A 16,672-nucleotide genomic window follows, 5' to 3' on the forward strand; every position below is an offset into this window, starting at 1 on the left:
AGGGAATGGAGGTTAGGATTTTAGTTTGACGCAGATCATTCGTTGCACGAATCTCGAACGTTGGAAGGTAATAAAAAAAATCTTCCGAAGGATGATAGGATTTCCGCTGGGGAGGCATAGAGCTGCCATTCAAGAATGGGCTCCCGTTAAAGGCCCAAACGGAATACGTTGCGGTCCGCTTCCAAGTTCCAATAGCCCAGCCCAAGCAACTTTCCGGAGAAGTTCCAGCAGTTCAGCATCATTCATTCGGTCGTCGAATGTGGAAAGTGAACCACCGACGCGCATGCCCTTCACCTCCTCCATTTATTTCCACGCAAGGATCATCCATTCATCCCCGTGGATGTAAGCTATCAATGACTCGAGTGTAACAAAACTCAACGTTACATGACCAGGGCAGTATCGAGCTTCTTCTTCGTCCGAACCTGCACGCATTACTTCGCCACGGCCGATATGGGCGATGGCTCGTCTCCCGGCTTCCCGCTCCGGTCCCGGTCCCGGCCCCGGCCAGATATTCCCTCCGGCGATCGACGGTGCTCGCGGCCTCGGCATCCGCAACCATTAATCACCCACGCTTCCAGGGTGGGCGTACGTAGTAGATGGGGACAGCACGCGAGGTCCCCTGCGGCTCTCCCTTCCAGCGACAGCACTCCTCGTCGTCGTACACGAGAACCACACGTACGTACGTACGAGCGGCCGAGGGGCCATCCAACCGCACAACAGCTGGAACATAATCATGAGCGACGACGAAGAACGATCATTCCCCGGACCACCGCCCGCCGGACGCCACGGCAACTCGCTGGCGGCGACCGCAGAAGACGACGCCGGCGAGATCCGCGCCTGCGGCCCGTATCTCGTCGGCGCACCCCGAGCGTTATCCCCCCAGAGCGGGCAGGAGCGGGGCATCGAGGTCGCGGGAAAATAAGCGGCGGCGAGTGGATACTGGATAGAGAAGCCGAGTAGGAGTAGCCGACCATGGCAGGCGGGCCAGGGATGAGGGATCGGAGGGTTCGGGGGGGGGGGGGGGGGGGGGGGGGGGGGGGGGGGGGGGCGGGGCCCGGGGGGCTACGCTGTATTGCTATGCATGTGGTGGCGCGGGAGGACGGGCGGGGCGCGCGCACGCGGCTGCATGCACCGCGCCGCGCGACGGCGACGGCAGATCGATCGACCTGTCGGCCGGCCCGCCTGCGGGCGCTCGTGTCGGTCGCTGCGCGTCCCGCTCGCACCGTCACCGCCGCACCGCGCTGCTCGCAGGGCAAGGGCCTCACATGGCCGTGCCGCTCGCGGGGCCCCGTCTGGCAGCGGAACCGACGTGGGGAGACGGGAGTGGCGGCCAGTGTCGCGTCGGGACAGATGCTCTATTGCTCTCCATGCATCCTCGCGGGGCCCGGCCGGCACCCCGGACACCCACATCCCACGACTGCTACCCACAGTTGATGGATGGATGGCACTGAGCCGCTCACCCGTTTCTGGACTCTCGTCTCTTCACCGTACCGTAGAATAATCGAGCTCGTGGTTTTGCCCATTTGACATGCCAAGTTACAAGAAAATGCCTTATTTACCGGGATACAAATGTCGAATCAAGCAAAAGCCAGATGTATCGGGGGCGGGGTAACAATAACACGACAGTGTTTTTAACCCTGCTGTTCTGATTTTACCGAGCAGCGTATGTAAATGTAATAATGCAGTTATAGTTGCTTGTCGAGCATGTTGGACTGCGCTGCTTGGATTGGACTCATTGGATCGTATGTGTTTCCAGTCCAAGAGCAGCCGCCGGTACGGTGCATGAATGAAGGGGGACAGAACAAGGACGGACCATGCCCAAGGCCCCAAGCTAAAGATAGCCTCGGAGTAGCGACTGCGATTTGTATCGTACCTCAGTGAGACGTAGCTTGTATACGACGTACGCGCGCTGCTATCGGTCGAGGTCACACATGCCAATGCCATGCAGCACGAACCTGAAGCCAGGAGCAGGGACCAACAACCTATCCGCAAGACTGCAACAGCAGCCATGACGTCTCGTTTTCACGGTAGACCTCAACGTGAAACAACAAACCTAGATGCTGCTCGATCGATCGAGTGGAGTACTGGAGTGGAGTCCGACCAAGATTAGAGTACTACGTAGTTTTATTTGTGTCGAGACAAAAATTGGCTTGCGTCCAAAAACCTAATAGCATCGCTGCTAACAAGCAGAAATCACAGAGCCGACGATCGAGTCGATCCAAACGAAAGATGTGAGCCGGATGCCAATCCAAATAAAGCAGCACTACTGATGTACACTGTACTGCAGCCGGCGATGGGTATGGATGGGCGACCTGCGCTCTGAAATCGTGACCTTGTCCGCGCGCGTCTCGGAAGTTATCCGCGCGCATGTGCTTGTCTTTTGGCGCCGTCGATGGAACACGGCGGATACTACATGCACGCAATCCCACCGCTCCACCCCAAACACGACACTGGTAACGAACATGCATGATGGCAGGGACTTGCCGTGCAGGCGATAAGGCGGTGGCGGCGCGCATCAACACCGATGCTGTTTTGACGCCGGAAGCAAGCAGAGTGCCGACTCCGGCTGCTTCAACTTTTTAATTTGACGCTGGGCTGACCGGAGCTCGGTGAAGCAACAACAAGCAACCCTCTTTTAATTTCCAAATGAATGAGCACAACACAACAGCTATTCTTACCGCGGTCACTTTCAGCTCAAGCAATGCACATCACAGCAGCTAGTAGCTGCTAGCTAGTGCGTGGTAAGACGGTATGAGCAAGTCGCCAAACATCCGTCTGTCTCCGGTGCTACTTCTAGCATTGAGAGTTTGAGGTGACAACAAGGGTAATCGAAAAGAAAAAACAACAAGAAAGCAATCATAGCGGTGTTCTAAAATGAGCTTTTCCGAAAGTAGGCAAGTGAACCAGCTACATGGCGCATCGCGCATGCACATCCTGCTTCCGAGCTCCAAATCGGCGCCTGGGAACGAACACACAGTGACCGCCCACGAGCCCACACGACGATATCGTTGTCACACCTCACATGGGGGCTAGCTCCAAAGATAAGATCCGGCCGGCGGCCCTTCCCTCCCAATCCCATTAACTAATGGCAGGGGCGCTGCACGCACCGCAGCACTGACCGACTGGGTCACTGCATCACGCACCGATCGATCCGATCCGACAGAGCCCTCGCACATGGAACCATCACTTGTTTTATGGGGCAGGCAGATGCGCGGTGCGCCACGCAGCGTGAGTGACTACTAGCAGCAATTAAAGATGCGGCGGTGACCCGTGTCGTTGATCGATCTGGACCTGCGTATTATGCATGTAGACGACGCGATGGCATGATGATTAGTTCGTCGCCGTAGAGTCTCTCTCGCTCGCCGCGCGCGCGGCCAGCCGGCATGACCTTTCGGACGCGAAAGGGAGATAATTGTGGAGGGAAATAGAAGATATCCCCGGGATTGCCAATGATGGTGAGGTCGATGCGTGATATACGTACTGATATGTCGAGCCAGCTAGTGCTAGCGATCGAAGCGCATGCGAGCCTGTGGGTGAAAAATAGAGATGGCACGTCCAGGAGCATGAGGCCGAGACCCCGGCGGCCTCGACGCACAGATCCGCCGATCTCGCGTGTCCGTGTCCTGGGCCCCGTCACTGCATGCCGCTCCTGCTGGCTTATCTCGCTGTTGAGTGCAAGCGAGCTCGGATCCTTGGTTAGTTCGTACAGTTTCTCAAGCGACAAGCAAGGGGCGCATGAATTACGGCGCACGTACACATGGCGCCATGTGCCCAACCCCAAGACCAGGCCGTCGTGGTTGACGGTATCTTGGCCGATGTTCCAGATCGACGAGGCTCCTGTCGTGCGTTGGCGGTCATGGTGGTTGTGTCATGAGCATGTGATGCCAAGCCAAATAATCCTTCCTTCGTTTCCTTGCGATGCCGCGACCGGCGTCAAGGATCGTCCGCTAATGGAACAGTAGTCGTAAGGTACGTGCAACGAGCTGTGTGCGCAGTGGTGTCGTACAGGCGGTCTCGACGGATCATGTGCTCATGGCCATGAAGATGACGATGACGAGCATTAACCCATTAAAGTTTAAACCAACCACAGGCAGCCAGATTACCAGTCCACGGCCGCGCTCTCTCGGCCGAGCAAGCGCGCTCGTGTCTGAACTAGGCAACTAGCTAGCGAGTGGCCACGCGCCCACGCGGCCGCGGCGAGCGAGAGGGCGCGGACCCACCGGCCATGTGACCACACGCAGGGGCTGTCCCCCCGCGAGGGCGGACAGCCACTTCACCCTCGAACTGGGAAGGCAACCCCGGGCCGGCGCGTCCGTCCGTTCCGCCCCGACGCGGGCGGGACACGTCACGGCAGTGGCATTCCAGATATTCGGCGCTAGCCTCGGGGGCGTTTTGCCGCGGGGTACCTCTATAAGTAGCGCCCGCGCTCCGTCCTCTGCTCGTCGTCCCGTGTCCTTCGACTCGCAGCCGCAAAGCAGGGGAGAGGGAGTCCTTGTGAACAGAAGAGAAGCACCCCGGCAGCAGGAGGAAGGAGGAGAGGCATGATGCGCCGCGTCGCGCTGTTGCTGCTCGTCTGCGCGGCGGCGCGCGCCGCCGCCGTCGTCACCGACGGTAAGAGCTCCGAGCTAATCATGCTGTAGTACGTATCATTATATATCTCGTTCTGTTATGCTGTTGCTCAGTTCTCAGTAGATGCTGGTACAGCACAGATAGGACTGAGTGAGTTGTCCTGTCCTTAACATTAACAAAGGGGCCTCTGTTCAGACTTCAGAGCTTCCAAGCCCAGTTCCCGGCCGGAATAGTTCTCAAAGCTAACCAACATACGATTCCCGCGTGTCCATATGCTGAGCTGTCGTTGATCGTAACACCACGAAAAACATAATATGTGGTCATATGGATTCTAGTATCACTGTGTCCACAAAAGTATACTACTACATAATATCAGTATATGGATACTGGTCATAATTCTACGGTCCCATGCCACTACTATTTCACTAGCTATGAGAAATCGTGCATGCATAGTTCCAATGCTTCAGCTGTTCGCTCGTGCCACAAAGATGTTTCTGATATTTGTACCTTAACCAAACCTTTCTTCGTTCCATGTGCACATACGCACAAATGATTGGCTAATAACACACTTATACGTACTCCTGTTCCTGTATACTGTCAATGTATTAAATGCTAACCCATGTAGCGCCATGGGACTGGCCACCACATAGTACGTAGCAGAGCACCAACGACCAGTCTGATCAGGATGCCGTACGCGTTGGACCGATGGCCGGTCGACCGGGTTCAGTGGTCACTTGCTCCAAAATCACCTGGAGGCACGTCGGCTTTCCTCACCGTTCACGTGGTTAATGCCCCGGGTTAGCACAGATCACGGCAAAATGATTCCCAGCCGGGTCGCTGTCACGGGCTGATCATGCACGCGCTCGTGGCTCGATTAGTAGATGAACATGCATCGTGCGATGCGAGTATACTGGTGCCCCCACACGGCCACGCACACCTCACATGGCGCTCGCTAGCTGTGCTCCCGCTAAATTAATTTGATTGTCTAATCCATCGCATGTTGGTCTGGTCGAGTCGACATACCACGGGATTCTGTCCACCCTGGCACTTATCAAAAGTGTTCCATCTCGCCCAAAGCATCATTTTCATCAGTTTTAAAAGAGACCAATCATGCTATCGTATCATTGCATATTCTCTATTTACTACTTAGTTCATGTATAATACTGGTGTTTATACTTGTATTATTCTAGCCGGTGTTGATATGAAAAAAAAAGAGGAATAAGAAATGGAGTAGTAAGCAGGATTTCGGGTGTGTTTGATTTGGTCTCGTTCGGTTGCATCGGAACCCATGCGTTCGTGTGCAGATCTCTTCTGCATGTGGTGGATGGGGCAGCCGTGAATGCGTCCGCTGAGCCCCCCACCGACTGACCGACACAGCCGCAGAACCGACAGACTTTTGGTCACAGGCGCATACAGCAGCCACAGTAGCTGGGCGGGGCTAGCATGCTAACGTGCACCCTGTCAGCTCGAAAAAAGGACTGCCGGTTACAGTTACCACACCATTAATTCCCACCGGTTATGAACATGAGGGGCGGGCGGGCAGCTGAGCTCCTGACCGTGACTGGTCTCCGCGAGTAGCAGCTCCTAGTTTCAGCTTCGTTCTGCAATCACCAGACTGCAGTGGCCAGTTGATTTGCACATGATCCCTCAGTCACATACTTTGATCGCATCAGAAAGCCATCCAGCTCAAGTTCTGCATATGAATGAATTTAATTAACTTAATTTACTCCATCAGTCGCCAGCCTGATCGATCACTGACGATGATGATGCAGGGCTTCTTCCGAACGGCAACTTCGAGGAGGGCCCGCCCAAGTCGGCGCTGGTGAACGGCACGGTGGTGCGCGGCGCGAAAGCCATCCCGCTCTGGGAGACGTCGGGCTTCGTGGAGTACATCGAGTCCGGGCACAAGCAGGGCGACATGCTCCTGGTTGTGCCCCAGGGCGCCCACGCCGTGCGCCTGGGCAACGAGGCCTCGATCCGCCAGCGCCTCGCCGTCACCCGGGGCGCCTACTACGCCATCACCTTCAGCGCGGCGCGCACCTGCGCGCAGGCCGAGCGCCTCAACGTCTCGGTGAGCCCCGAGTGGGGCGTGCTCCCGATGCAGACCATCTACGGCAGCAACGGCTGGGACTCCTACGCCTGGGCGTTCAAGGCCAAGTTCGACACCGTCACGCTCGTCATCCACAACCCCGGCGTCGAGGAGGACCCGGCCTGCGGCCCGCTCATCGACGGCGTCGCCATCCGCGCCCTGTACCCGCCCACGCTCGTCCGCGGGAACATGCTCAAGAACGGCGGGTTCGAGGAGGGGCCCTACTTCCTTCCCAACGCGTCGTGGGGCGTGCTCGTGCCGCCCAACATCGAGGACGACCACTCGCCGCTCCCGGCGTGGATGATCGTGTCGTCCAAGGCCGTCAAGTACGTGGACGCCGCGCACTTCAAGGTGCCCCAGGGCGCGCGCGCCGTGGAGCTGGTGGGCGGGAGGGAGAGCGCGCTGGTGCAGGAGGTGCGCACCGTGCCTGGGTGGAGCTACCGCCTCTCCTTCGCCGTCGGGGACGCCGGCGACGGCTGCACCGGGTCCATGGTCGCCGAGGCCTTCGCGGCGCGCGCCACCGTGAAGGTGCCGTACGAGTCCAAGGGGACGGGAGGGTACAAGCGCGCCGTGCTGGACTTCACCGCTATCGCCAACCGCACCCGCGTCGTGTTCCAGAGCACGTTCTACCACATGAAGGCCGACGGCACGCTCTGCGGGCCACTCGTCGACGATGCCTCGCTCGTCGGGCTGCGCAAGAAGCCCGCCGCCGGCCGCCGCCTGCTGCTGTAAGGCCTTTGTTGATTTGCACGCGCCTCGGTCGCGCGCGGTGATGTAATATGGTGGGCGTGTGGTGGGTCTAGTACTCGTAGGCGTTTTGGTTTGGTGTGCGCTTGGTATATGAGATGTGTGCCGTGCCGTGCGCGCCCTGTGGTTGCGGTTGCAGTGGCGCGTGCATGGAGTTTTTCTTGTGAAGAAGAAGGGAGGCGGTGGCCTGGCTCGAGGGTTTATAAGACTTTTGAGTAACTTTAACGACACGGGATTAATGGCAAATGTTACTAGTATTTTTGTTCCAAACTCTGATAGATCGACAGATCGAGAACCATCACCTTGGCCGTCAAGAGGATTGAAACGGGGCTTGGGAGACTGAGAGCAAGATGCAATTGCATGATTGCATCTGTTACTACTCGCAGACGACCGACGACGACGATGGCGTGTACCTCAAACGGATCTCGTTGCGCTGTTTCAGAGCTCAGAGTTTCACATGAACCCCAATATGAACGTGCACAACGGTAAATGGGCATCCAAAACAGTTTTGGGCTTTTGGCTAGGCTTTAGAGAGAGGAGAAACGAAGAAAAGAAACCTTCGGTGGAACCCAAGCACGATCCACCACATAGGCTCAAGGATTTCTTCATTCCTGGGCCGGCGACGGGCCGGAATTGATAAGGCTCTCCGAGCCCATGCGCACGTTGCAATTGCGTGCGTGCGACGTCCACACCAACAGGAAATATTTCAATCCATCTCCACTTAGCGTGGAAATAAAGCAAGACAATGAATCTTGTGGCATCCCCAACCCAAACTCGGGAAGGGTTTACCGCCGCCCATAAAACCCTCCAACCGATCCCTTCTGCTCTTCCACCTCGCCACCTCCCGGACCCGGAATTCAGAACCGACCTCAGCCCATCTCCGGCTCCCACGCAAGGAAGCCGCCGCCAATGGTGATCGCCGCTGCCGTCCTTTTGTCGTGATAAGTTCCAATCCCCTTCCTCACATTCTCCATCGTTGTCTTTGTTTTCGATTTCAGGCGCTCCCAAATCAGCAGACAGTCGACTACCCCAGCTTCAAGCTCGTCATCGTCGGCGACGGGGGCACCGGTGAGTCGCGCGATTTGTTTCTGATAAGAAGTATCTATTTTGTGGCTTGTTGAGATTGCCTCCTGATTAGTGCGACCATGATAATTTTGATTTGAAACCCTAAACCACGATTGCGGGACGGAGGGACGAGTTGCGACTATTGTTTAGTTTTGATCCGAATTCACGAAGACGTGTTTATTTTGGTTTAGATGCTAATAATGTCGTAGGACTATTGTTTTTTGCTTAACTGAAAGCGCTGTACATTTGGTGCAACATCATTAAATTTAAAAGATTAGGGGAGGGATCCTTGGGGTTCTTCAATAAATTAAAAATGTTAGTCGATCAATGGGGTTCACCAATACGGTAATACACTTTTTGTACAGATTTGTGGACATCAGAATTTAGGCCTATTCCCCCCCTCCCTATTCCATTCTGAAAGCAGTCATCTTTGCGTCTTGTAGGCAAGACCACCTTCGTGAAGAGGCATCTGACTGGCGAGTTTGAGAAGAAGTATGAACGTGAGTATCTATATATAATCTTTTCTAGTGAACTATACATGTTGTTATGTACTCCTATCTTCTGTAACTAATTTCATTTATCGTGCCTGCTGCAGCCACCATTGGTGTTGAGGTCCATCCCTTGGATTTCCACACCAACTGCGGGAAGATCCGCTTCTACTGCTGGGACACTGCAGGGCAGGAGAAGTTTGGTGGGCTCAGGGATGGATACTAGTAAGTATTGTGGAGAAACAATGTTGACTCCAATTTTAAATGGTTGTTGTTAGTTTATCTTGATATTACTTAGTATTGTATGAACTATGAGGTAATCCGAATCAGTGAGAGAGAGAGAGAAAATTTTTATAAGGGGTGCTAGAGAGCAAAATCAAAACAATAAATGGTGCATTGTAATGTTTTATAGCTTCTTTGCACAAAAAAGATTTAAGTATATTTTCATGGCACATCATTACAAGTGTGAAATCTGGATGACCTGCAATTGTTGACATGTTGTCAATGCTTCCAAATTTCATATTCGAATCATGGCATTGTATTGACACTTTTAGTACATTAGAATTCTTTGTGGTAGAAATAACCATGTTTATTTAGTATACAAGACAAGCGCTAATATTTTGACCTCTTTTTCTTTAGTTCGATTCGACTTTGTGCTTTTAGGGTCTTTTGTGTTCTCAGATACCATGCTGAGTTTTGTTAAAAACCTCTCGGATTTTCGCGTACCACGTTGCTCGACCACATCGACCTGTGAACTTTGCGACTGTTTTTAATGATATATGGTTGTTTTAATTGGGGGTTAGTTTGGAATTTATTGTTTGTTTGAAGTTTTGACCTATAACATATCGGGCATGGGACAAGAGCACTTGCACTTGTGGTCTGCCATATGCATCTCTCTTATTTTTTTTTGAACGAAAGGGCACGAGAGTGTGCATATTTCATTGATAAAGTAGGGTTACAGCCGGCTAACCAGACAGAAAGAAAAAATGAAGGAAGACAGTAAGGAAAAAAGCACACATAGTGTTATGTTTATAATAGAAGGCCCGTTAGATCTCTCGATCCCGCTGCTATCCAAAGGTTGGTTGAGGATTTGATTTTCGCCATTAGCGATGCCGTTGGAGAACCCTGGTAGCGGAAGATTCTAGAATTTCGCTCGTTCCATATTTCCCACATAATGAGTAGGGCGAGGCTTCTGGTCGCTTTACGCGGGATCCCTGTTGTGAATGTGATATTGGTCCACCATTCTATGGCCGTTATGCTGTGTTTCCATTGACCAGGTTGCAGGCTTTCTTGTGACAGCCATTGGGCCACGAACTTCCAAATTCGCTTTGTGTATCTGCATTCGGCTAGGAGGTGATGCGCAGTCTCCATCATGCATCTCTCTTATTATGGGTTGAACATGATTGCTTTATTGATATATCGCTCTTAAGTCCTTATAAATCTAATATTTACCATACATATTTTGTGTTTGAATGCCATGTGGTTACTTGTTAGCTGCAATCTGACTTGTGTGTTGTGCTTGAGCATGTTACAGTATCATGTTGCATAAGATAACTTGGAAATTCATTTATATGTTGTAATAATTTTAATTTTATTCTTTTCAGCATCCACGGGCAGTGTGGTATCATTATGTTTGATGTAACTTCACGGCTGACTTACAAGAACGTTCCAACTTGGCACCGTGATTTATGCAGGTATATAGAGAACCCAACTTAACAAATGGTTTCAGACACCTAACCAAATGTGAACATACTAAAAATTCTTGATACAGGGTCTGTGAAAACATCCCTATTGTGCTTTGTGGGAACAAGGTCGATGTGAAGAATAGGCAGGTCAAAGCAAAGCAGGTGACTTTCCACAGGAAGAAGAGCCTGCAGTACTACGAGGTCTCAGCTAAGAGCAACTACAACTTCGAGAAGCCTTTCTTGTACCTTGCCAAGAAGCTTGCCGGGTGAGTTTCAATTAGTAACCTTCTTGTTCTTCAGCAATCTATTTATTCGACGTGGGTAAACCAACCTATTTTTTGTTGTGTCAGTGATGCCAATCTCCACTTTGTTGAAAGCCCTGCTCTCCGTCCTCCAGATGTCACAATTGACATGGTCGCCCAGCAGCAGTAAGTGTCTTAACCATGGAAACCATAATTTCTCGCCACCTTGCTGCCCAATTTTTTTTACTGCTTGGTTTTGCAGGCATGAAGCCGACCTGGTAATTGCTGCAGCTCAACCACTGCCAGATGACGACGACGACCTGATCGAGTAGACGTCGCTTTACATCGTTGCCCGAGTAGTCATGTTCTGTGTCCTAAGCAAACATATGTACTTTAGGATGAAGTTTTTTTGCAGCGACCAAGGTGTTTTGGTGGATGTTTTCACTATTATTACTCATTAGATTCTAGTAGATTTGATGAACTGGTCACATTTAGCCATGGAAATGGTTTGATTGTCGAATAAAGCGTTTTTTCCCCCCTCTGATTTTAAAGTTATCCACCCCCCTGATATGTCCATTAATCTGGTTTGCCAAGTTGGTTTGGTTGACGCATCAAAAGTCTTGCATGTCTTTTTTGAAACGAGAAAAGTCTTGCACGTCACTCAGTAGGGCCCAAGTATGAATAAGCACGGGTGCTCATATTTACAGCTAACTTTTCTTTCAGATGAAACCTTCTCACCCGGGTGAGTATTACTTAGAATGTGTGCTCTTCTTTACGTCTAATTTTACGTTCAGCGGTAGGCAATGTACTGTGGTGCACAAGATGTTTCGGTCTAACCTCTTGAAGAGCAATGTGCTGCGGCACACAAAAATGGACACCCAGAATTCATGAGCGCTCATGCGCGCTGTACGTCTTCAGATATTGAAACATCACATTTACAGCAAAGAGAGTGAGTTGGCTTCGGAAATTTTAGTTTTGCCCAAAACCAAAGAAGCCCAGTCACTTCTCCAGTGAACACACCGTCTAAATTTCCTTATTTTTTCTTTGAACGGCTGAAGGAAGTGTTTCAACTTCAGCTTCAAAAAACGTCGGTAGTTAAAGGGGAAGATTGAATAATTTGTACCAGAAAAACGGAAGGTAGCAGTATCTGGGCAATATGGGGAAGGTAAATTAAATAGAACACTGTTTCACCTGTCAGCACATGCTGACACCAAACCTCTGATGTTCACCTGGGTTCCTAAACGCAAGGAGCTACCACCTGATGCCTTGCTCCTCCCTGACCGCTGGGCCCCGGACCACGGAGAGGACCCAATGAAGCTCGAAGCCTCCTGTACACTGCCTCCCGCCAAGATTTCCAGGGAGTGTGAAGATACGCGTGCATATCCTGCTGCGGCGTCTCCCATCACGCTGCCCCTACGAACCTACCAGCGAAGGCCCAGGATATGCGCAGTGGGAGAAGCGCCGAGCGAGCTGCCGCTCCCCGATGAGCTGCAGAGTGAACCGTTGCCGCAGGCACCGCCCAACGGCTCCGTGTCGGACGGTCAACAGTTTCTAAATGGCCTCGCCGCAGGCACCTCAGAGACAACTGAATCACCAACAGCAGCCACTACTCCCCTGGCCGAAACCACAAATCTGCCTGCTGAGCTGACGGCCGATGGTTTGCCGGACGAGCAACACTTCGGATCTATGCCGGACGGGCAACGAAGCGCACACGACGTAAGTGCCAACCTGCTGGCAGGCGCTCCAGCAACAACTCCTGAACCAGATCCTGATAACGTGCCTGTACTCCGAGCTGAAACCCAGGCTACGCCGCCCAATAGCCGGCGAAACAGGGAACCAGGCGTGCCACAGCTGCCTTCATCGCCGCCATCGCAACAGCATCTCACGGTGGCAAAAGAAAAAGCAGCGATGTTCTTGGACTCTGTCAGGCTAGCATTTCAGGTGCCACTTGCTTCCAGACCATGTGCCACAGCAACGCCTGCCCCATCGACAGCAACTAGGAGTGGCCGGCTAGCTAAACAGGCTCTCAACATTGCAATCAGGCCATCCAAAAAGGGTGAGGTTCTTGCTATGAGAAAACTGGGCATAATTCCAGCTGACGGCGACATCGAGCACGCAAGAAACTTTGATAAATTCATTGCCACAACCATGCGACCGGCTCATTTTGAAGCTCTGCGTGATGTTTTTCCAGCCGCAAGAGAACTGACTGATAATGATCTATTGCAGATTGCTGGCCAAGCAGCCGGTGCCTGATGACTGACGCCGGAAGCATCATTGCCTTGGGTTGCTGTCTATCTTCATGCAAGATACAAACCAGAATGTCCTGGTTTGGAACGTGCGTGGGTTGAACGCACGTTGCCGACGAGACGTTTTGCGTGATGTCTCGCGTGAGGCTAGAGCCACGATCGTCTGTGTTCAAGAAACAAAACTTGCTGCAATTTCTCCATTTCTTGTATCTGAAATGCTTGGAAGTTCCTTCACCTCTTACGCCTTCGCACCATCAATTGGGGCCAGCGGGGGGATATTGACGGCATGCAAAGGGCCAGACCTATCTTGCACCACACTTCACATTGGGCGTTTTTCGGTCACTGTCACCATCAGTACGACTGGCTCTTCCGACCACTGGTGTCTCACCAATGTTTATGGCCCACAAGCTGAAGCTGACAAGATCGATTTCCTCGATGAACTTAGAATGGTGCATACTATGGTCACGCCAATGTGGGTTATTGCAGGGGACTTCAACATGGTACTGGAGGCCGAAGATAGAAACACAGAAACAACAAACCGTAGAACATTGGCAAGATTCAGACGCCTCCTTGATGACCTACAACTAAAAGATGTTTACCTACGCGGTCGGAAATACACATGGAGCAATGAACGCTCTCAACCCACCATGGCGAGGCTTGACCGAGTGATCGTTTCCGTTGAGTGGGAAGCTAACTTCCCCTCCTCTTTCCTTCAAGCTCTCTCTTCAGACATGTCTGATCACTGTCCCTTGCACCTTTCAACACACTCACTGTTCACCAACAAGCGCAGGTTCCATTTCGAGTCTTGGTGGCTAAAATTACCTGGGTACCTGGAGGCTGTGGCTAAAGGGTGGGTCTGCCCGTCAACTGTTACTGACCCTTTCACAAGGTTAGATATTAAATTCAAAAACACTGCGAGAGAGCTGGACAGTTGGAGTCAGAAATTGGTGGGGAATGTCAGGAACCAAATTCTCATTGCCAGGGCTATAATTTCGTGGCTGGATGCTGCACAGGAACACAGAGTTCTAACCTCTCAAGAAAGTAGTTTGAGAAAAGACCTCAAGCGCAAGATGTTGGGCCTCCTGTCATTACAGAGGACTATTGCCAGATTACGATCGAGAATAATATACCTTCGGGATGGGGATGCCAGTTCTAGACTGTTCCATATGCAATGCAGCCACAGAATGAGGAAAAGGTTCATAGCAAAATTGGAATATGAGGGATCTGTTGCTTTCACCCATGATGAAAAAGAGGAGATGCTCTATGCTTATTTCAAACGCATCATGGGAACGGCCGTGCAGCGTAGCGAGGTGATTGATCTGCAATCCCTTGGCGTCCAACAGCTTGATCTGACACACTTAGATGCCCCATTCTCTGAGCAAGAAATCTGGGCCACCATCAAAATGCTGCCCAATGAAAAGTCTCCAGGCCCCGATGGCTTTACTGCAGAATTCTACAAATCGGCTTGGTCAGTGATCAAAGAAGACATCCTGGCCGCTTTCGATGCCTTCTACAGAGTAGCTTGTGGTCGACTGCACAAACTTAATGGGGGCACTCATCACTTTGTTACCCAAGGGACAGCAGCCAAAGTCACCATCAGACTACAGCCTATTAGTTTGATACATAGTTTTGCTAAGCTTATTGCTAAGCTTTTGGCCAACAGGCTAGCGCCTGAACTTGAACACTTGGTGGATGTAAATCAAAGCGCCTTCATTAAGAAGAGATCCATCCATGACAGTTTCAAGTTTGTAGAGCAAGCTGCTAGATCATTACACAAGAAGAAAAAAGCCTCTGTGCTGCTCAAGTTGGATATCTCAAAGGCATTTGACACGGTTTGTTGGCCGTTCATGCTGCAGGTCCTGCAAGCCTTGGGTTTTGGGGGAAAATTTCGAGATTGGGTATCTATACTGGTATCAACAGCCACAACAAGGGTATTAGTCAATGGAGTGCCAGGAGGTGTTATTCGCAATATGAGGGGGCTACGGCAGGGGGACCCTGTCCCCCATGATCTTCATCCTTCTGATGGAGATGCTGCACCGTCTGTTCAAAAGAGCAGTCCAGCAAGGTGTTTTGGCTGCACCGGCCGATCATGGCATACAACACCAATGTTCTTTATATGCAGATGATGTGATCCTTTTTGCTTCACCGACAATTCAGGACATGGTCACGGTTAGGGAAATTTTACTCTTCTTTGGAAATGCGTCTGACCTGCACACCAATTTTCAGAAAAGCTTGGTGGCGCCCATAGCATGCTCTCCATAGCAGATTGAAGCAATCACTGAAATTTTGCCAGCCAGGGTTTCTGAATTTCCCATTCAATATTTGGGGCTACCATTGACAGTTGGCAGATTAAGGAAGGCACACTTCCAACCGTTGATTGACCGAGTAACAGCTAGTATGCCCACATGGAAGGCGCCATTGATGAACAAAGCCGGCCGACTGACAACAGTTAGGGTGGTCATGACTTCAATACCTATTCACACACTCATTTCATTGAAAATGCCAGAGTGGGTCCTAGAGGAGATTGACAAAAGGCGCCGCGGTTTCCTGTGGACTGGCAAAGAAAAAGCCTTAGGTGCTCACTGTACAGTTGCCTGGCCAACAGTTTGCAGGCCTACTGACTATGGCAGCTTGGGTCTATTGGACCTCAGGCTGGCGTCCTTCACCCTCCGTCTACGATGGCTATGGCTGAAGAAGACTGATGCGAACCGGCCTTGGAAGAACCTGCAATTGGAGTTTGCCCGAGACACTGTTCTTTAGCACATGTTCCAGGCTTGCATTCAGATACAGCTTGGGGACGGCAATCTAGCGCTCTTTTGGCAGGATGCTTGGCTAGGACAATCTTCACCCTCTATTCTGGCACCAGATCTCTGTAACTTGATCGCGCCGCAGGTGAAAAGAACAAGGACGGTCGCACAGGCGTTGCACTAGAAGCAATGGATTCTAAACTTTGCCGGATGCGCTATAGTGCCTGCTCTTACACAATATGTTCTTCTCTGGCACAAACTAGCCAATGTTCATCTAATCCAGGGAGTCGAAGATCGAGTCTTGTGGAGATGGGACGCCTCTGGAGTCTATTCTGCTCGTTCAGCTTACCGCGCCTTCTTTTGTGGAGCCATAAAGTTCGCTGCCGCTAAGCTGATTTGGAAATCATGGGCACCAATGAAAGTGAAAATTTTCATCTGGTTGACAGTTAAGGAGCGGTTGTGGACGGCTGATAGAAGACATCGACATAGGTTACAGGGAAACGCGGCGTGTACATTCTGTGAACAGGAGCTAGAAACGTCAGTGCACTTGCTAGCTGCTTGCCCTTACACAAAGGAGGTTTGGCACATCATCTCGACAGTGCTGCACATACAGAACACCACCTCACTGTCTGAAACCTCCTTAACGGACTACTGGGTGCATAAGCGGCGAGCCATGAGCAGATCACTAAGAAAAGGGATGGACTCCTTGTTTATGTTGATCTCCTGGACAATTTGGAAACAGCGCAACGACAAAAACTTTGATAGAGTCCCAAAAAGAAATCCTCTGCAACTAA

The 16,672-nt window shown here is 51.6% G+C and overlaps 2 protein-coding genes across 2 annotated transcripts; both read left to right on the forward strand.

Annotated features, from left to right (window-relative positions):
- Window positions 1-4,434: 4,434 nt before the first annotated feature.
- Window positions 4,435-7,675, forward strand: LOC117857539 (BIIDXI-like protein At5g11420). The gene is made up of 2 exons (XM_034740254.2): window positions 4,435-4,611; window positions 6,342-7,675. The coding sequence occupies exons 1-2, from the start codon at window positions 4,542-4,544 to the stop codon at window positions 7,388-7,390; spliced, it is 1,119 nt and encodes a 372-aa protein (XP_034596145.1). The 5' UTR covers window positions 4,435-4,541; the 3' UTR covers window positions 7,391-7,675.
- Window positions 7,676-7,819: 144 nt separating this feature from the next.
- On the forward strand, window positions 7,820-11,429 carry LOC117857540 (GTP-binding nuclear protein Ran-1). Its single transcript, XM_034740256.2, has 8 exons — window positions 7,820-8,317; window positions 8,404-8,473; window positions 8,914-8,970; window positions 9,066-9,183; window positions 10,563-10,652; window positions 10,730-10,909; window positions 10,994-11,071; window positions 11,148-11,429. Exons 1-8 carry the CDS (start codon window positions 8,315-8,317, stop codon window positions 11,215-11,217), a joined length of 666 nt encoding a protein of 221 aa, XP_034596147.1. The 5' UTR covers window positions 7,820-8,314; the 3' UTR covers window positions 11,218-11,429.
- Window positions 11,430-16,672: the final 5,243 nt, after the last annotated feature.

The sequence above is a fragment of the Setaria viridis genome, chromosome 5 (genome assembly GCF_005286985.2).
Source record: "Setaria viridis chromosome 5, Setaria_viridis_v4.0, whole genome shotgun sequence".
Lineage (NCBI taxonomy): Eukaryota > Viridiplantae > Streptophyta > Magnoliopsida > Poales > Poaceae > Setaria > Setaria viridis.

Bases quoted from the DNA above. Each gene is read 5' to 3' on its own strand.
- LOC117857539 (XM_034740254.2), top strand. From the start codon at position 4,542: ATGATGCGCCGCGTCGCGCTGTTGCTGCTCGTCTGCGCGGCGGCGCGC. The intron at 4,612-6,341 runs GTAAGAGCTCCG...ATGATGATGCAG, and splicing joins CGCCGCCGTCGTCACCGACG to GGCTTCTTCCGAACGGCAAC.
- LOC117857540 (XM_034740256.2), top strand. The intron at 8,474-8,913 runs GTGAGTCGCGCG...TGCGTCTTGTAG, and splicing joins CGTCGGCGACGGGGGCACCG to GCAAGACCACCTTCGTGAAG. The intron at 10,910-10,993 runs GTGAGTTTCAAT...TTGTTGTGTCAG, and splicing joins CTTGCCAAGAAGCTTGCCGG to TGATGCCAATCTCCACTTTG.